Genomic DNA, 20,781 nt, shown 5'->3' with positions numbered 1-20,781 from the left:
GTTTTTTAAGAATCTTTTTTTTTTTTAAGCTGTGTTGGGTCCTCATTGCTGCGTGCAGACTTTCTCTAGTTGCAGTGAGCAGGGGCTACTCTTCATTGCGGTGTGCGGGCTTCTCATTGTCATGGCTTCTCTTGTTGTGGAGCACGGGCTCTAGGCACGCGGGCTTCAGTAGTTGTGGCACATGGGCTCAGTAGTTGTGGCTCGTGGGCTCTAGAGCGCAGGCTTAGTAGTTGCGGCGCACAGGCTTAGTTGCTCCGCGGCATGTGGGATCTTCCCGGGCCAGGGCTCGAACCCGTGTCCCTTGCGTTGGCAGGCAGATTCTTAACCACTGTGCCACCAGGGAAGCCCCTGATGTTTCCTTTTATATTGATAAATTATGCCTCTGGTGAACCTGTCTATTCTGACTTTAAATAGGAGACTGACTTTCTGAGACATTAGTAAAATCCAAGATTTAAAAATTTTATAATTTGATATAATTCAGACTTACAGAAAATTGCAAGAGCCATACAGACCGGTATCTGTAATAGAGCTTATTTCAAGAAGGTCCTCTGATTGTCCCCCGCCCCTTTTAAGTTGTATAATTAACAGCTTAAGATGTGACAAGCCTCAATAAAGAATACAGATTCAGGAAATGTCTACATGTAGTTTTTAAACACTTGGGAGAAGACAAACATGTTATTTTTCTATAACATGTAAGATTAACGTGGCAGCACAAATCTAATAATATTAAATAGATACCGTTAGTATATACATTGTTCTTTTCCATTTCATTGGCTAATAAGACTAAATACAGATATCCTATTTGTGTTCTGTATACTTTCTGTAGTAGAGCCTTTACTGAGTACTTTATTATACAGTTTTTGTATATCCTTTTTTTTAAATTGAAGTAGAATTGACCTACAACACTATGTTAGTTCCAGGTGCGCGACATAGTGATTTGTTATTTCTGTACATTACCAAATGATCACCATGGTAAGTCTAGTTATACCTGTCACCAAAGTTACTACAGTATTAACTGTACTCCCCGTGCTGTATGTACCTTTATCCCCGTGACCGTTTTGTAGCTGGTAGCTTGTACCTCTTCATCTCTCACCTTTTTCACTCAGACCCCCACTCCCACCCCACACAACCACCACCTTGTTCTCTGTGAGTCTCTTTCTGTTCTGTAAGGTGTTGATTTGTTTTTTAGATTCCACGTATAAGTAAAATCATATGGTATTTGTGTTTCTCTGTCTGACTCATTTCACTTAGCATAATACCCTCTACATTCATCCATGCTGTCATAGAGGGCAAGATTTCATTCTTTTTTTATGACTTATATTCCACTGTATATATGTACCGTGTCTTTATCCATTCGTCTATCATTGGACGCTTAGGTTGCTTCCATATCTTGACTGTTGTGCTTAATGGTACAATGAAAATAGGGAGGCATATATCTTTTCAAATTAGTGGTTTGGGGTTTTTTTTGGAAAAATACCCAGAAGTAGAATTGCTGGATCGTATGGGGTTTCTATTTTTAATTTTTTGAGGACCCTTCATGTTGTTTTCTATAGTGGCTTCAACCAACTTACTTTTCCACCAGCAATGTACGAGGATTCCCTTTTCTCCACATCGTCACCAACACTTGTTACTTGTTGTCTTTTTGATAATAGCAGTTCTGACAGGTGTGCAGTTCTGACAGGTGTGGTTTTGATTGGCATTTCCCTGATGACCAGTGATACTGAGCATCTTTTCATGTGTCCATTGGCCATCTGTATATCTTCTCTGGAAAAATGTCTGTTCAGGTCCTCTGCCTGCTCCTCCCTTATTTTGAGGGCGTGGTCATGTGAAGTTTGTGCTGTGGTGTTGGATCTTTCATTTATTTTTTCATTACCTTTTTTTTTTTAGTTTTATTGGCAGTGGGAGGTTTATCCTCTTCCTCTTGAGACCTCACCCCGGGCAATACCCAAAGACAGGCTTTCTGGGTGTTTTCCCTGAGCTGTTCCTCCTTTTCTCTCTGCGTGTTCCTGACCAGATCTCAGGGTGTTTGGAGAAGCTGGCTCCCTGGCAGTTTGCCGCTGACTCTCCCAGTGTGGCGCCCTGGAGGTTTACCCTGGTTGTGTTCTCTCCCTTAGCATACACTCACGGGACACAGCGGCAAAGTGCTGTCTGCCAAGTTCCTGCTGGACAATGCGCGTATTGTTTCTGGAAGTCACGACCGGACCCTCAAACTCTGGGATCTACGCAGCAAAGTCTGTGAGGAAATTCAGTCTCTCTGTGTCTATGAACGATTAGATATTAACCTCAGAGGTGTTTGTTTCCACGTTAAAGCCTGCATTTAGTGTGATAAACCTTGAAATTCCAGTCTCACGTTGAGTGGCGCTGACGTAGTGACTATTTTTCAAGTTTGAAGCTTCATTTAAATAAGTAGTTCTGATTACTTAGGGTGAGAGTGCAGCAGTGTTGCGTGCATAGCCGCAGAGGAGCCTCTGCTTGATTATTCGTGTTCGGTTGTCTTTCAGGCATAAAGACGGTATTTGCCGGATCCAGCTGCAATGATATTGTCTGCACAGAGCAGTGTGTGATGAGTGGACATTTTGACAAGAAAATTCGTTTCTGGGACATCCGGTAAAACACCCAGGAGCTTGGTGGGGAGGCAGATGGGAGGGTCTGTATGTGGCAGAACTGTGGTGGTGTCTTGTGTGTGGGTTGTGTTTTTAAAGTCCCTGGAAATGGCAGAAATGAGCTCCAGTCCACATTATCTTCCCAGTTTGATATTCTTTACCCTGAAGTAGACGGTCACATTCAACAGTCACCTCTGAGCATGCCCTATGTACTTACAAACAGATGAACAACGAGGTTGTTAGGTGGTTTCAAGTGTAATCGAGAAGACAGATACACAAGTCTGCAGGGTGTGTTGAAGTAGGGCCAGGAGCCCTTGTCCAAGGATGTTAGAGACCGTCTGTCAAGATGAGTCTTGAGAAGTGAGTAGGCTTCACGTTGCAGAAGAGCCACTGAGGGACATTCCAGGCCAGAACAGGGCAGTCTGGCAGGTCAGGCGAGGGCAGATGAGACCAGTAGGGTGGGTTGGGGTCAGATTGCTGTGGGCTTTGGACGCCATTGGTAGATGACTTGATCTCATAAGTTGGGTGTTTAGGAAAGGATTGCTTCATGAGAGTGTGGTAGATTACATTGGTGGCAGTTTTAAAGGGTGTACTGGGGAGCGGGAAATCAGTAAAGCATTGAGGATCTGAACTCAAGGCAGTGGAGGGGGGATTTGGATGGGGTTTGTTACAAGTTGGATGTGGAGGGTGAGGAAGGAGAGAAGTAAAGCAAGATGCAGAATAAATGACAGATTTAGGAAGAGGATGCAGTGAACATGTTCAGAAAAGGACATAAATTTGAGGTTTCTAATAGACATTTGGAAAAACCAAAGTTTTGAGAGGTTGGCTGGGAGAAAAAACGAGACGTCCTCACAGGAGGACTTTGAAGACATGAGAGTGGATTAGTCAGAGCCCACCTGTGAAGCAACAGGAGGGCAGTACAGGGAGCTGCCCAAGGAGGGAGGAGTGGCAGAAAGGGGAAGAAAGCTGGAGTCCTGTTGGTGGGCCAAGGTGGGGGCAGTAGAAGGGACAGGAGTCCTGTTAGGTTGAGGACAGTTGGTTAGGAGGTAGGTAATTGGTGATTAGTTTCAGGTGTACTGGTTGGCAGAAATTTGAACCGGGAGTAAGGAATTTTAGAGCTAAGCTGGATGTTAGAAGGCTCCTCCTGGTCTCCCCCCTAATTTGACAGATGAAGACCCCAAGTCCCAGGGAGGTGGAGCAGCAACAGTAAGATAAACTCTCTTAATTGGTTATGGTTTGAGGTGGGAAATCATTTCATCGAAAGTTTACAACAGAATGAATGAGTGCAGAAGGGTCTGCACCTCCTTTGGCTGTATCACCAACAGGGCCCAGCCCAGGACTGCTGAGCACAGACCTGGGTGGGGACCGCGGCCCAGAGGAGAGCTGGGAGAAGAAAAGGAAGGAGAAGGGGTTGCCAGGGTGCCCCGGTTCCACATCTGGAGTCACCGGGATGAGTTGGAGGGTCCCCGAGCTTTACTTTGTACGACAGGAATCCTGGAGAGCCCACACATTTGTCCATATAAGGCAGCCCAGGCCTGCTAAAGCGGTTTACGTCCCTTTGGATAAGTTGAAATGATAAAATTGAAGTAATACTAATTAAATAGTAGCCCTGCTTAGTTCATGCTGATCAGAAGCTCTGGTTGGCAATTACTGTATCATTTCAGAAACAGGCAAGGAAATTAATCCTTACCAGTTTTAGAGTTCTAGTACTCACAGCTCCTGATAGAATCTATTGCTGGGAAAATAATAAAAGCCAGGGCTGAGATTATTTGTGTGGGCGTGGGAGCATTTTCACCGTCCTTGAAGAGTATTGTATTCTAGTTCAGTTGCCTTTTCTCCTTCCTCCTTTTCTCCGTGGCATGCCATCCTGGTTGAAATGGGGAAGTTCTGACCTTTCTGTGTTAGGTTTTCTCAGACTTTCCATCTTTTTCCTAGATCAGAGAGTATTGTCCGAGAGATGGAGCTCTTGGGAAAGATTACTGCCCTGGACTTAAACCCAGAAAGAACTGAACTCCTCAGCTGCTCCCGAGATGACCTGCTAAAAATTATTGACCTACGAATAAATGCCGTCAGACAGACATTCAGGTAACTGAAGACACTCTGGTTGGGTTTCATTTGAGTCTTGCTGATTTTTCAGAGGGTTGTGAGAAGGCCAGAAGCCTGACTTGCCCCCACATCCCAAGTTTGCATGGACTTTGGGGGTAACGGTGCCCTGTCATCTGTTGCAGCGCGCCGGGCTTCAAGTGCGGCTCCGACTGGACGAGAGTTGTGTTCAGGTTAGTGGTGGTGCTCCTCCCGTCGCGCCCGCGCCCCCAGCGTGGTTCACCACAGAGGTTAGAGCAGAGGCATCTTCCCACTGGGGAAACGAGCTACATCTGTATGGTGCCTCCGCATGCGCAGGTGTCCAGGAACGAAGCTGCACGTTCAGTCCTAGAGGTCACTGTCACTGTTTCCTTCCTTTCTAAAGTGTCCCTTCTGTGATAGCGTGAAACTGTCCCAATTCAAAAACTAATAATGGCTAGTTGGTTTGTTCTGGGTATATCAGGTTCCCCTCTCTTTACTCATTTACATGAGAACTCTTCGAGAGCTTTTTGGGAAGGGTGGTGTCCCCTGGAACAGAGCAGCATAGGCTCTCTGGAGAGGGGGTGGTTTCCCTTTCCTGTTCTCCCTTCCACGCATGGCTGTTCTCCCAAATACATTGCCATGGTCAGTGCCAATGTCGTGGAGAAGCTTCTCTACAGTCGATGCTTCCTTTTCTGCTTTCACTGCACCATATAATGAGGCAGTCCATCAACTGAAAGAAACCCTTCACCATTTGGGGGTTGACTTTGACCTCCCTATGTGCTATGTTTGAGTCTGAGAGATGCTTAGGGACTTGTGGCCCCAAGAAGTAATGCAGCGGCACCATTTTTCATTAGCTGGTGAGGCCAGATGATAGGGTGAAGCGGCTTTGGCCAAAGCAGTTGTGAAGAGCATCTTCTGGTTTCTGGGTACACGGGAATGGTCACGTGTTTGACTCGTAAGTGAAGCGTAAACATGACTTCCTGGGGAGGGGTCCGGGAAGACGCTGAGTTGGGGGTGGGTGGTAGACGCCGTTTCTTGTCTCATGTGTCCTGCAGCCCTGACGGCAGTTACGTGGCAGCAGGATCGGCCGAGGGCTCCCTCTACATCTGGAGCGTGCTCTCCGGGAAAGTGGAGAAGGTCCTTTCAAAGCATCACAGGTAAGATGTCAGCCCCTCTGAGGTGGTGAGCAGGCCTGTGACTCCATCCCAGGGGTCACGTCCTCTTCGGGCGTGGACCCGAGTCGACCCCACGAGGGCAGTGTCCACTCACGCGCTCTACTGTGAGCCAGGTTAGTGGAGGGAAGCTGGGGCCCTTCTCCCCGGACAGCAGACAGCAGCGTCCTGCTTAGTTACATTTCAGACCGTTCCAGCTAGAGCAGTTAGGGTATGGCCACTGGAGAAGGTTAGAGCCCCGCGTTCTGTCTCTCGTCATGTGGCGTCTCCTGTCTTGCTCTTGCCCCTCACCGCTCTCCTTCCTCTCTGGCTCCCCTTCTCCCCCTTCTAAGCCCCTTTCCTCAGGAAATCGACTGCTTGTAAATGCCGATTTTCACGTGCTTTTTAGTTTCATCCAGGCCCCTTTTCCTCTCGGCTTTGTTGTGTCCCCCAAGCCCAGCTGCTCTTAGAACCCAGGCCCAGGGCCCCCTGGGACCACCCCTCAGCGTCCTCGCTGTGGTGGTGCCTCCCCGCTCCTCAGCCAGTTGCCCTGAGGTGCTCGTCAGAGGCTCTTTGCTTAACTCAGAGCTACTCCCTTAGGGTAGACTTGATAAGGCCTGATTCCTTTCATTCCAAACTACCTCCTAGAATCAAGGCAGGGTTCCTCCAAGTTCTTTCGCTCTCTAAGTGCCTGTCTGTGCGTGGGAGCCACACCGGCGAGTAAAACGGGCGCTGGGACAAGCCTGACGCCCTGATGGCGAGGGAGCCCTGCGCTCGGCCCACGAATGTCTCACCCGTGTTCCGACCTCTCCCTTTGAAGCTCAGCGATCAACGCCGTGGCCTGGTCGCCTGCCGGCTCCCATGTCGTCAGCGTGGACAAAGGAAGCAAAGCTGTGCTGTGGTCAGAGTACTGAGGGCACCTCGTCAGGAGAGAGCGGATCAGAAGCTGGAGGGGCACGCGGGCCCCACGGCTCTGTCCTGGCAGGTGGCGCCTGGACTGTGGCTTTGACCTCCAGAGAAGAGCTCGAGCCGTGGGGCGCAGTAGCCTGCCTTGGAGCAGGGCTCCCGAGGGTCGTGGCTGAGGTCCCGTGGCCTGAAAGAGTAACACTGAGAAAAACCTGATGCTGCGGTCGCTCAGCAGAGGTTCAGGTTCTTGCCTTGATTCAAGTGGGAAACACTACTGGCTCTGATCTTGCATACCTCAGTGGGGGGAGGGCAGGCACCTGCGGGCTTCTTCCCTGGGCAGCGGTGCCGCAGACGCCCCCTGCACCGGGTGTTGCTTCTCCCCTGTGCTTTCTCCCGTCCTTCCAAAGTCGGTTCTGGCCTGATGAAGGTCCTGTCACCTTGGGGTCATTTTCCCGGGGAACTTGCTTTAATCATGGATTAACAGAAACCCAGGTGGGATTGCCCCTGCCCTCAGGTAGCCCACGGGGACGGTGGGACTGTGGTCCCCCTGCTGGCCTGTGTCTTTACTACGAGGCTCTTACTCTGATCTCACCTGATCACAGTTGGAATTTCCTTAGGTCTCCTAAACTGTTCTTAGAAAGCAACTGTTCTTCAAAACTCCTTCCTCCCTCCCCTCCCCCCCAGTTCTACATATCTATCTCTTGGTCAAGGAATAAATCTCAATTTGGTTTAAAAAAAAAAAAATTGGCAGTGGGTAGGAGAAGAAGTGCACAACCCTTTTTCCAGAGAAGCGGGTGAGCTGCAGGAATAAAGACTGTATTCCCGGATCATCTGTAGCTTCTCAGAAGGTGGGCCGCCCCCTTCTTCCCGGCTGTGCTGGGGTTACAGTTGCCGGTGGTGTGGGATTGGAGGCCTCCAGTGTATTACCCTGGAGCCAGTAGTTCCGGGTCGCTGCCCCTTTGCCAAGCCTATGTGCAATACCCCCTCGGTGCTTTAGTGCAGGAAGCCCATTCCAGGAAGCATGGGAATGCCGTCTTTCGATTTCGGGACTTGCGAGTAAGGCCGGGAAGAAACTGGCCTATGCATTTTTTTTTTAAACGTTTATCTTTACCATCTTACTCGTTTATAAAATTCTAGTTCCTTGAGTGACTGAAACACCAATATTTTTATCACTTACTCATTCGCACTTTAATTTTCTTCCTTCCAGACTTGTTCTCTGGACATCTGTGGGAGCGAGGGCTAGAGCAGGGCGAGGACGGGCTGCGCGCTCCCTCTGATGGTGTTGGCGGCTCTGTTCTCGCCTTTCCCCTGCCCTCGCCTCCCCTTTTCAGTTTGCTGTTCAGGGAACTCGTGCTGAGGGGAGTTGAAATTCACAGGCCAGGGCATGTCTTTTATTTATTTAATTATGTTGCCCAACAGAACTTGATTGTAAATAAAAAAGAAATCTGTTATGTACTTTTCACACTCCATGCCTCTTGGTAGTTATTTTATTCTTCTTTATCCTTAAGGGCGAAAAGCTGGTTTTTTTCATTTGTTTTCCTGGTATTCATTCATTTGTAAATGATGGTTAATACTGTCCCCGTGCCTTTCCTTATTGTTCATCATTTAAGCCCAAGGTATTACTGTCTGTAAACATCAGCGTTCGGTTTCACGTCGTTTGCAAATCTTAACCGGAACCAGAAAAGGGTCTCTTCGGAATTTCGGCAGCTGTGCGGTCTGCTCCACGCTGCAGCAGTACGAGCTTCCTGTCCCTGCGCTGCAGACTTTGTTCACAGGATTGATAGTGAACTGTATGTGTCTCCCAGCCGCCAGGCCTCTTCTTTGCTGAAGGGGCATGAATTTCCTCATTGAAGAGTGATTTATTCGTAGCAGCTTAGATATCTAGCAAGCGGCCGTGTGCCATAACAAATTAGGGTCTCCCTGATGTATCCCACCCCCACCCCCAAGGACCCCTGTCCAGCCCATTACCAGATAGCCCAGCAACTTGAGTCAGGATTCCATCATGATCTGGAGTCTCAGAGGCAGCCAGCAATCTCCAAAAAGCGGAAGGTGGGGATCCTGTTGCAGTCACCTTCAAGGAGGTAAGTCTCATTCTTCAAAAAGGCTGAAAGTAGACATTGTCATAGCCTCTGATTATCCTGGGGTTTTTTTTTTTTTTTTGACCTTGGAGGGAAGCAGGACTGCTCTCTGCTCTTAACAAAGATGTTTCAGTTTGAGATCCATCCATACTGTAAAGCTTTCTTCAGGTCACCTGACTGCCAAGGCTGGGTTACAGGTGTGGCTTCCATTGGAACCACATGTGGAACATGGCTTCCATTGGAACCACATGTGGAACATGCTTCCAGCCAGCTCATGGTCTTCATTCTCTTTTTCTCGGATCATCTGGGACCCTCCTCCAGTGCTGCTGGTTTCATTGGTCAGGGTGGGAGGTGGGCATGGGGGTTTTTAATTTCCCAGATGGATCCCGACTGGTTAGAGCTAGCGTGCTCCCCTGCAAGTGCTGTGGGCTTTGATCCAGACGTTAGCATATCTCAGGCTGAGAATTAAAGACTTTTAAAATTTATATTTCCTAGGTTGTTTCCCCAAATAGTGTGATATATCAAGTTCTGTGCCTTATTATAGCACATACTGTGCACACATTCACTTTTACCTTTATCTTGTGAAGCCCCGATGCACCTTTCACATCACAGCACACAGGATATTTTGTGGGGACACTGGAGCAAGTGGATGAAGCTGCTCTCAGCTGGGAGGGGCCAGCCCAGGCCCCAGGGGTGTGTTTGTTGAGAAATTCCAGGGTTTGGAGTGTACCAAGGTGTGCAGAGCTACTGTGTGTCTTCACATCTATAGCACAACCGTGATCAATCGTGATCTTGGGGAATCTGACAATTTGAAATGTAGACCTGAAGCTCGCCGCCTGGGTGCAGCACCGGGAGAGAAGGGTGGCAGTGATGAAACCTCGTGCAGGACTGCTTGCCAGGCTGCAGAAGCCACAAATGTTTGTTTTTATGAGATAGATGTCTTGGATAGTAATAAGGAAGCTATGGCGCTCAAATTCTGTCAGATCTGAAGTGTATCCCATTTCACAAATGGGGGGAAGTTTCCCAGCGAAGCAAGAGACTGTTCTGGAGTCCTGGCCCCCAGGTGGGCATTGGTGCCCCATCCAGCCCTCCACGTGAGCCAGCGGGAAGTGCCTCTTCGGGGGCGAGGACGAGCTGCCCGTGTTTGTCTTTATTCCACTGCGTCTTTTCTCTTGTGTCTTACTGTAAGGCTCATTCTCACTAGAAATCCCAAATTTTCAAGCCAGTAAGCTTTGGGAATCTTGAATAAAGTGAAATATATCTGTATTTGCATAGATTGTGTAGAAACACGTAGGATGTGTGGTACGTGCCAGTGAAAGATTGGACTCTGATCCAGAAAGTGATTCTTGCCTCCCTCACCTCGGCAGAATCGGATTCTCTCACCTCAGGGAACCCTGGTTTCCATCTGTGCTGCTGAACTCTCCCCTGTGTTCACTCCAGACGCTTCTCGCATCCTGTCTGTGCTCTGGCCATGGTGGACTCTTCAGACACTCCTGCTCTTACTCATCTTGCTGGGGGCCGAGCGGCCCTCTTCCAACCCTGAGTGGCAGGCATGATGGGAACATCCACGTCTCTGGGGGTCCAGAACCTGAGGAGGCGAAGGAAACACCAGTGTAGCAAGGTGTACCTACCTGCCACTCAGTAGTACTCATTGCCAGAGTACTTTACAGCAAGGTTCAAGCATGTCATTTTCCCCATGAATCAGCATGCATCCCAACCTAATAAGGACACCATGCCGTAATTACACCACACCGAATTAAGTGACCCTGTTATCCACTATCCAGTCTATATTCAAATTTTCCTGACTGTTCCAGTGTTTTTTATGATTGCCTTGTTTATGATTACAACCTCTTAGAACCAGGTGGTTCTAAGTAGTCGTAAGCCAGAAGTCTTGGGATCAGCCATATCCTTGACACCTTGACATTCACGAAGTGCTTGGCACACAGTGGGCACTCAGTAAAGTTTTTATTTAGTAGAACTGAATCAGCAAAGAAACAAGTGAATCAGGATCAGTGAGCTTTTTGCTGCATAACAAACTGCCATGACATGGAATGGTTTAAAACAAGTACTATTTCTCCCGATTCTGTGAGTGGGCGTAGCCGGCTGGATTGGGGGCAACTGGTAGAGGGCGGCCTCACTCATATCTGACTGTTAATGTGACATCAGCAAGGTGAACAAGGATGATGCGGCAAGAAGTCAAGCGTCTGTGGGACCGCTTGTCGCTCTGCCTGGTCACCTCCGTTACACCCCGTTGGCTAGAGCAGGTGGCACGCGCAGCCCGGCCTCAGTGGGACTGCAGAGCAGAGTGGGGACAGGGAAGGGACTCGCCTTGGCGGTTCTGGCAGCTGATGTGCCACGCTGGATTTGGTTGACTTTCCTCATGTAAGCTCTGTGTCCCACTTGGGAATGTAGCCCTGGAGATTGCTATGTGCCAGGCTCTGGGGATTTGGTCCAACCCTAGGACCTGGAGAAGAGAGCAGGGGAATTCAGGCTTTGGGTTTCATTTTTCCAGAGAAATGGACTTCAGAGACAATGGGAAGGTATGCTTGTGAGCCAGGCCCATAGGAAGACAAGCTGTACGCGGTCTAGTTTCTAGATAGAAAGCCATACATTCCATTGCTCCCCGGAGTACGTGCCCAGGTGCTTCTAAGAGGTCGTAAGCCAGAAGTCTCAAGATCAATCATATCCTTGGTATCTTGACATTCATGTAGTACTTGGCACAAAGTCTTTATTTAGTAGAATTGAATCAGCAAAAACAAAGTGAATCGTAACCAGCTATAAGGAAGAGTCAGAGGGAGAGTAGTTTAAAAAAATAAGGATAAACCACTTAGCAAGGGTAAATATTGTTTCATAGGAGTGTTGTGTATATATGTGGGTATGTACTGGCTCGCGATGTAAAAAATGTATTTCTTTTTCTACTATTTTTAAATGTACTGAGTTGAAATTCAGCTAACATAAAACTAGTCATTTTAAACTGAACAACGGCATTTAGCACATTCACAGTGTTGTACGAGCACCACCTCTACCTAGTTCCAACAAAAAAGCGTATTTCTTAAACTGGATTAGTGTCCATTTTTTCCCCCAAACTTTGGATCGATAGCAGTTGATCTGTCTGTAGCAAAGCGCGGGCCCTCGTCCTGCTCAGCTTGGGCTGCCATAATGAAATACCGTAGCCTGCATGGGTAGATATCATAGACCTTGCATTTGTTCATGCGTTTTGTTTTGTTTTGTTTTGTTTTCTGTACGTGGGCCTCTCACTGTTGTGGCCTCTCCCGTTGCTGAGCACAGGCTCCGGACGCGCAGGCTCAGCGGCCATGGCTCATGGGCCCAGCTCCTCCGTGGCATGTGGGATCTTCCCGGACCGGGGCACGAACCCGTGTCCCCTGCGTCGGCAGGCGGACTCTCAGCCACTGCGCCACCAGGGAAGCCCTGTTCATGCTATTATTACTTCTTTAATAAACATCATTGAAATTTTTAAAAAAGAACAAAAAACCCGTAGCCTGAGTGGCTTAAACAACAGAAGTGTCTCACACTTCCAGAGCCTGGAGTCCGAGCGGCAGGCACTGGCGGGGTAGACTTCAATTCATCCTGAGGCCTCACTGCCACTAAGCTGTGTGCTCATGAGACTTGTTTGTGCACAAGAAGATTGGAGAGCCTGTCAGATCGGAACCACACTGATGACCTCATTCAAAGGCCCCACCTCTAAATACCGTCACACTGGGCGGTAAACGGGCTTCAGCACGTGAATCTGAGGGGACACATTGTGTGTAACAAACTTCTCCAGAAGGCTCTGCCTAATTTTGCTCAACTTCAGGTGTAAGCAGCTCAGTTTGTGGTCAACTCCAAGTTCCTTACCATCGAAACCCCCTCTAGCGTCAAGACCCATGTGGCAGGACCAGAGGGTGAAGAAGCTCTCACCTCAGAGAGGACGAAGGAACATCCATCAGGATCCTTTTCAAGACCTTGTCTGCACATTTGATGCATTTCCCTGACCCTGCAAGCCAGGGCAGCTCGTGGGCTCCCCTTCTACAGATGGAGAAAAGCAAATAGCAGTGAGGCCAAGCTAGTTTCTCAAGATTGCAGTGGATTCGTCAGTGAGCGACGGAGCCCAGGACTCCAGTCTGGGGCCGTTTGTACAACTTACTCCTGCACAGAAACCTGGAGCATTAAGTACTGATGTCAGTGTGATGCTTCAAGATGGACATTTGAAATCTGTCTGGGTGTGAGAGGGTTTCAGTGCCCATGAGGCTTGAGCACCTGTGTTCTAATCATGAAAGACTGACGTGTGGAAGAGATTGGATTAACTTGGAGCAACACAGAGAAGTAGAAGGGAGGCTGATTTCCATCCTACAAAAAATTTTCTCACACTTCATGCTATTTCAAAGAAAAGTGGTAGTGATTTCCCTGTCCCTGGAAGCATTCAACAACTTCTGTGGCTATTGTAGAGGAGATCAAAGCAAGGGATGGAGTATAGACTAAATGTTTTTCAAGGGTCTCTGCCCGTTGGGTTGCATTTATGATTTCAGACATTAGCCAGCCCAGCCCATAACAACAGCCCTCTGTTCTTAAGGCCAATTGACTAAGAGGTACATGTTGAAATGAGGGTGGCTTTTAAAAGCTCTGATTCCCTGGCACTCTGCATAAATACAGTAGCCTCAAACTTGTCAAGTGCTCTCTGCTTCAGTAAAACTAAGGCAAGGTTTTCATTTTGTAGTTGACGGTTAGCAGACTGAACCAGTTTTCCTCATGCGTGTGCCCTAATAAGCCCCTAAGATGATAACCTAGCCCCAAAACCCCTAAGCTTCTTAGCTGCATATCCCGACCCCCCACCCCCTCGAGCTGGTGCTGCGTTTGATGTTGGAAATGAAACACAGGACTCACAGCTGCTTCTCGCTGGATGCTGACTCCAGAGAAACAACTATTGTATAGCCAGTGAGTGGTTCTTAGACTTTGAGCATTAATAGACCAGTAGATTTCTAAAAGAATTGTAGAAAGAGGTGGATAACTTTTTATTTTGGCCAAGTAAGGGTTTTTTTTTCTAAATTGCCATCTACACTCATCTCTATAAAAGGAAGGACACTTTGTCCTTATGCTTAGCGGCTGCATTCTGACGTTTATTGATTGTCATGATGTCTGCAATTTACTTTCAAATGGTTCAAAAGGAAAAAAGCAATAGAGATAGATGAGCACATGCAGCGAAATGTTCATTGTCGAATCTCCATGTTGACTATGTAGGTGTTTATTATACTATTCCAGCTTTTCTCTGTATGCCTAAATTCATAATCAATTGTAGGAAATGCAAAACTAGTGGCAGAAGGCAAATCATTGGTTACCTGGGACCAGGAGTTGACTGAAATGGGTGCTAGGGAACTTTTAGGGGTGATGGAAATGTGTCTTGATCATATTGGTGGTTAAAGTCATCAAACCACGCACTTAAAAATGGGTAGATTTGGTTGGATGTGAAGTATATCTCAATAAAGATTGGGAGGAAGAAGGACATTTTAATATTTAAAAGTTTAAAACTTCAAATAAAAAAATAGAAAAATTTAGAACTTCATAACCTTAGAACAAAGAACAGTCCTTTATACTGAATAATTTGGTTCCATGAAAAAACTGACAACAGTGTCCTTATTTTTCTCATTTCTCCACCAAGCAGAGAAAAATGCATTACAGACCAGGGGCTGGGAATGACTACCAGAGACTACCGTTTCCAAAAAGAGTGAGGTCTGGCATGCAGTCCACCCCAGATTTTCCTACCTGCCCAGCATTGGCAGGTCAGTGACTGAGACCTGCACCCTTGGGGGCCTGGAGCTAACACAGCTGCAGGAGAACGGGGGTCCCAGGAGCACCCACAGCTCAGGGCAGCCCTTCTGATGGGGACACTGGATGAAGGGCCCCAGTCATTTTTCTTCCTTTTTTTTTTTTAAGGGACAAGAAAAGATTTCTTCAAAACAAAACCTAACATTCCCTTCACACAGACCACCAGTGTCAGCTCTTTGGTGTCTGTCCTCGTAGATTATGCATATAATGTGTACGATAACACACATGTGTGCATGTATATCCATACATAGACTTGTGTGTTTGCAAAATGTGATCATACTGTACATACCATCCTATGACCTTCTTCATTCAGTCACAATCTCTACCTTCCTAGTCCAGTAATTTCCATCCTACGTGTCAGAGCTCATATGACATATTACTGATACATTATTAGAGCATATTCAGATTTTCCCAGCGGGCCAGAAATGTACTGTACATCCTGTTTGTCCATTTGGGACCACACGGTACATCTGGATGTTGAGTCCCTTACGTGTCTTAACCTAATGCATCTCCTTTCTATGACATTTACTTATGAAAGAGATCAGCCACTTTCTACATTCATCTGGTAGCTCTCTTGTGGTCTCATTTAACTATTCCTTGTATTTCCTAAAAACGAGAAGTGATGTCTAAAGGCTTGATGGATTCCAGCTGCTGCAAGGTGACCCATCACATTGGTTGACACTGTTTGTGATGTGAAGATTGACATTAGACTGTGGCTGATCCCCTGTTGTATAGTTTCGCTTGCACCTTGTGAAGAGTCATAATCCATATGGCATCACTTTGGTGTCACAGGAATAGCCATTTCCCCTTCAACACTTCACCTAATGATTTTCACACCAATAAAGAATCCTTGTCTGAGTCAATGATGTCATCAGTATTTTAAAACGTAAGTTTTACTATTATTCAGCTATGGCGAGGTCAGCAGATCTGGAGGCAATTGCCGTTGAAAAGATAGTTTGTTACAGTTACCAAAAAGAGGGGGCAGGCCATGCGGGGAAGCACCAGGGCCAGTCAGGAGGTAGAAGGATCAAGGAGAAAACATGGGCAAGAGTTCTTTTGTGGTTTCCGTGGGAAAGAACTGGTGAGATAGGGTAAGCAGACTTAAGATTGGCTATTTACTTCAGCAGGCCCTGGAGTGCAGGGGCTGTCTCCAGTTGTCTGATACCTGGCCCCAGGGTGATTAGGGCAGGGTAGTAGTGGCTCAGAGTGTCAGAGCCCAGCAAAGGAGGAAAGGAGGCCTTTGGGGTGTATGGGCTCTGAGTTGGTTGGTTTGCATATGAAAAGCAGTCATTTATTCTCTCTAGGAAAGAGCTAGCCCTGGGATGGCAGTCTCTCCAGGGTCAGCAAAGCCTCAGATGTCAAAGCATCAGAATTACAGAAAACAAAAAGGCATGATTAATACCATCAGAGTTCGTCAAATGATGTTTTTCCAATTCTATCATTCCCTTTGCATTTATTAGCTGGCATTCCTACGTTAAAATTTTCAAAGTTTTCTCCCTTAGAAATTAAAATTTTTCCCAACTTTAGCTATTGCCAGCCATTATACTGTTGCAATCCAGTGACTCATTGATTTGCTCAAAAGTCCACTGAGGCCCTATTCTAGATCCTGGAGATGGGATAGGAACAAAACAGTCATAAATCTCTACAGTCCTGGAACTTATGTTGGGGTGGGGGGACAGACAATTAACAAGATAAATTATCTTGTATGTCAGATGCTGATGAGTACTACAGAGAAAGGTAAGGCAGAGAAGGAGGACAGAAGTGTTGGGTGAGATGGTACACAATAGGATATAGATAGATAGGGTGACATTGAAGTAAAGACCCAAAGGAGTTAAGGGAGTGAGCCAAGTGACTATCTGTGGGAAGAGTGTTCCAGAAGAGGAAACAGTAAATGCAAAGGCCCTGAGGCAGGTTTGAAGAAAAGCAGAAGCCAGTGGACTGGAGCAAAGTGGGCGAGGTGGGAAGAAGGGGGCCCAGATCACGCAGGGCCTTGCAGACATTATCCAGACGTAGGTGGGAAGCCACTGGAGTGTTTCGATAGATGCTAACAACCCAAACGTCACTTTCTGCTTAGACTGGCTTCACTCCCAGACACCAGCTCAAGTCCAGTACATATATGTGTTAGTGGCCACGCCATCCCATGCATTCATTCGCTGAGTATTCTGTTCTGGGCACTGGAATACAAAAATAAGGGAAACACAATGGCATGGGTCCCTGACGTCATGAAGCCTGGAGTCAAGTATGGGAAGAGAGACCATAAAATCATCTCCTGTACAAGCATCGAATGCAATAGTGCCTCCAACCTAGTCGGAGAGGTTGGGGAAGGCTCTCCTGAGGAAGTGACTCTTGAGCTGGAATCTGAAGGATGAAAGGAGTCAAGGAGGAAAGGAGAAGAGGATGGTTCCAGGCAAAAGCAAACAGCGGGAGGCGGTACAGGGAGATGGGGAACAGCGGGCGGAGGCTCAAGCGTGTGGCTTTAAAGTTGTGTGCCTGTAGCTGAGAGCAAGGCGAGATGCTGAGCAGGAGGGTGACTGCTCAGGGCTCGGAAGCCCCCTCTGCAGCATGGAGAAGGATGTAGTCAGACCAGGAAAACAAAGGGGCTGGTATGGACTCAAGAGGGAGCGCTGGGGATGGGAGACTAAGATTCTGGAGACACTGGGGGCAAACTGACAGGACTCGTGATGTAATCAATAGCACATAGGGTAGAGGAGAGGGACATGACTTGTTTGGCTTGCATAACACCAGGGTTTATCTTGAGGCTGACATTTCTCCTTGACCTTTTTGTTTATATCCCCACCCCCAAGGTTGCCTTAGCTGCCTGCTGAGTTTAATCAATTTGGTTGAGCTCTTGAAAATCCCTTCTCCTGGTGAAACCAGGAGTGAAGGGATAATCAGTCTATTTCCAGAACCCAAAGTGGATTAAGATAAAAGAGCTTTCATTTAGCTGTCATCCCTCCCCCAAACCTTCCCCACTCAAGCTTGACAGCTCCTGCACTGGGAGCCCCTCTGGGCCCTTGTCTAATGCTTTGAACTGCTGAAACTACCATTTCTCCCGTCTCAGCACTAATCCAGTTGCCACTCTACTCCTTAAATGGGATTTGGCTTCTAGACATTAAGACCTGGGTGTGGGCACCCTCTCCAGATTCCCTACAAATTCCCCACACAGTCAGCCAGGGCCCAAGTGGGGTCATCTGTTTAGACAGAGCAAGGGCTAGCTGCCTGCTCACCCCGGAGGACACAGAGACCCTCTCCTCACCTCCTGGGACCGTCCCAGCTGGTTGCCCAAGGTATGTGGTCACCCTCGAACAAGCCTTCTCAGAAACTCAGGGCAGGGCGCAGGGAAGAGCCAGCGCCAGGAAGACTGACATTTTCGTGTAGTCAGTCTGTCCCAGTTTCACCTTTTCTGTGTAGTTTTCATGGACGTTGCTTGTTAAGGAGCGCACTGAATTCCAGACAGCTCCGATGGCCTCTTTGTTGTGGGGAAAGCTGGGGAGTGGTGAGAGACGGCAGGAAAGGGAAAGCACTGCTTAGTGTGAATTGCTGAGCAAAACTTTTGGGGATTTAACGTATTTTTAAAATGATATTCGTGAAGTGGTTATGCTGTGGTTTGCAGGGACTTTTTCTATTTTAATTGCCGTAATAGATCGTCAAGATAGAATTTTAAATTCCGTCTGGCTTAATGTGACGATACCAAGGCTTAGTCTCAAAGTAAAACCTTCTCACTGGAATCTATCTGGACGTCCTGGTGAGCTTTGCTAAGAAATGTCTGAGGCTTATCAGGAAAAATAAAACACCTTTAAACAAAAAAAACACACTCTAGTAAAATACAAACTAGACGAAGGCCTTATTTAGTCAAATGTGGGTACTGAGGCAGGTAGAAGGAAATGTCTGATGGATGTACAGCATCTCATGTATGGGTTTTATTCACAGAATGTTCCTGACTTTATATTTAAGATGATTTTACCTTTTCCTAGCCCTCTAAAACCTGACACAACACCCCAAAGGGAAGAAACTGCCAGGGACAGGTAACATGGAGGCTAACGCGCAGGACAGTAAGTCTACACCAAACCACGTCATCTTCAAGAAGATCTCCCGGGACAAATCGGTAAGTAGTACAGAGGTGAGGGGCTTAGTAGTAATCTTTTTTTTTTTAAAAGGAACTTTTTCGAATAGACATAATCAACATCAAAATCTTATGAGGTGAATGGAAGCTCTATGTCTATTTTCCATCTCTGTCTGAGATGGATGATAAATGAGATACAAATGAATGAGTAAATTGCAGAAATATAAATTCTCTTTGATCTCAACAAGACTTTAGTCCCAAGACCCTTAATTTTCTCCTAATCTCTCAGTCCCCAACCCCTCGACCCCAGTTTTACCTCTTTTCCTAGCCTTGAACCCATGACTTAACCATTTCAAACATTGGTCGGTCAGTATCTATAACTTCCTTGACCCTTTCTCTATCATCTCACCTAACTGCCTGGTGAAAGCCCTGATGCTGGATCAATGGATCAATGCAACTCTCTACCTTCTGTCACCCACCCCAGCTGCCATGCTCTCAAACCTTGCTGGGCCTCCAGGGCCAGTGGATAAGGGAGCATCTCTCGCTGCTCCCTTTCTGCCCCTCTGCACGGTGGCTGCATGGCCACCCAATATCCTGGCACTCCGCATATTCGGCAGGGATGATGCCATTGCTGGCTCCATCGGGGGCACGTTAGATAGTCTAGATGTGCCTGTGAACTTCCTAGCCTGGGACACCCTATGGAGAGCCCACCCCACAGCCTCCGAGGATGGGATCTCCTCGCTCCACTCTGGATTCTTAGGGGCTCATAATCTAGTTCAGCACCATCCAAAGCAAGCCACATATCTAATTTAAAACTTTCTAGTAGCCATGTTAAAAAAGTAAGAAGAAACGGGGAATTCATTTTAATACTATATTTTATTTAACCCAATATATCCAAAAAACTATCATTTCAACATGTAAATGATATAAAAATTATTAACAACGTATTTTACCTTCGTTTTCTAAGTTGTTCAAACCTGATGTGTGTTCTACATTTATAGCACGTCAGCTTGGAGTGGCCATATTCAAGTGCTGGTGGCCACCTGGAGCTAGTAGCTGTCGTATTGGACAATGTGATTCTAGGTCATTCTTCTAGTTGACTTCTGAAGCCTGTACATACTGCGCCCGAAAGGAACTCTCCGATGCTTTTGCGCCTCACGAGAGAATCGGGCTTTGCACGGACACTCCCTACCTCTCTTCTCCCTCGCTGAGGATCTCCATCATTTTCATCAAGTCCTCTGATTCTTTGGGGAGACAAGTTGGGTGCCCCTCAAACTTTCATCCTCCTGACTCTCTTCCAACTTGTGTCTTTCCAGTGTACTTTATCTTGTCTTCTGGCAAAAGAAGAAAGAAAACACTCCTGCTGGGCCATATCATTTTCTCACTTTTTTCTTCCTCACATCCAGATAGACATCTTTGACCTGGGAAATTTAGAACTTTTATATATAGGAGGAAAACATAATTCATCAGTTAACGTGTCACATATTAGGATCATTTCAGTGGCAGGTTTTGCCTGGCTGCAGGTGTGGGTGCCAGGGCCCTGGCTGTGTCTCTCTGTGAGTCTTTCCACTCGTCCGTCTTTGGTGATCTTCATCCTCTGGCTGGTGGCAAGACGGCTGCCCCAGCTTCAGGTGCCTTACCCTCACTTTCTTCTAGAAGAAGGAAAAGGCTGTTGCTTCCTGGGGTCTCTTAAGGGTGAGGTTATATTTCTCCAGCAGACTTCTCTCATATCTCATTGGTCAAAACTGGGTCACATGCCCACCTTAAAGCCATCCCGAGCCAAAAGAATAGGATCTGGCCAATCAAGAATCATCCTCGGGCTTCCCTGGTGGCGCAGTGGTTGAGAGTCCGCCTGCCGATGCAGGGGACGCGGGGTCGCGCCCCAGTCCGGGAGGATCCCACGTGCCGCGGAGCGGCTGGGCCCATGAGCCATGGCCGCTGAGCCTGCACGTCCGGAGCCTGTGCTCCGCAACGGGAGAGGCCACAACAGTGAGAGGCCCGCGTACCGCAAAAAAAAAAAAAAAAAGAATCCTCCTCTGTGATGGATGTTAACTAAATTTATTGTGGTTATTGCTTTTCAATTTATACATACATCG

At 47.3% G+C, this 20,781-nt stretch overlaps 2 protein-coding genes across 4 annotated transcripts in view; both read left to right on the top strand.

The window, feature by feature from the left end:
• Positions 1-8,191, top strand: part of ATG16L1 (autophagy related 16 like 1) — a 46,183-nt gene extending 37,992 nt beyond the window's left edge. For all 3 annotated transcript variants that reach the window (XM_027118144.1, XM_027118135.1, XM_027118152.1), the window contains 6 exons: positions 2,115-2,235; positions 2,502-2,607; positions 4,539-4,688; positions 4,832-4,879; positions 5,723-5,824; positions 6,639-8,191. In XM_027118144.1, the coding sequence (XP_026973945.1) occupies positions 2,115-2,235; positions 2,502-2,607; positions 4,539-4,688; positions 4,832-4,879; positions 5,723-5,824; positions 6,639-6,732 (621 nt within the window). In that variant the 3' untranslated portion in view covers positions 6,733-8,191. The remainder of the gene's footprint in view (positions 1-2,114; positions 2,236-2,501; positions 2,608-4,538; positions 4,689-4,831; positions 4,880-5,722; positions 5,825-6,638) is intronic.
• Positions 8,192-12,205: 4,014 nt separating this feature from the next.
• The window catches only part of SAG (S-antigen visual arrestin), a 36,948-nt gene continuing 28,372 nt past the window's right edge, over positions 12,206-20,781 (top strand). Inside the window, exon 1 of the mRNA XM_027118121.1 lies at positions 12,206-18,727. Coding sequence (XP_026973922.1) covers positions 18,653-18,727 — 75 coding nt within the window. The 5' untranslated portion in view covers positions 12,206-18,652. The remainder of the gene's footprint in view (positions 18,728-20,781) is intronic.

The sequence above is a fragment of the Aethalodelphis obliquidens genome, unplaced genomic scaffold (assembly GCF_003676395.1).
Source record: "Aethalodelphis obliquidens isolate GAN/ISIS:26980383/991018 unplaced genomic scaffold, ASM367639v1 scaffold2, whole genome shotgun sequence".
NCBI lineage: Eukaryota > Metazoa > Chordata > Mammalia > Artiodactyla > Delphinidae > Aethalodelphis > Aethalodelphis obliquidens.
Note: the sequence above shows the minus strand (reverse complement) of the source record. Positions and strands in the feature narration are given on the sequence as shown.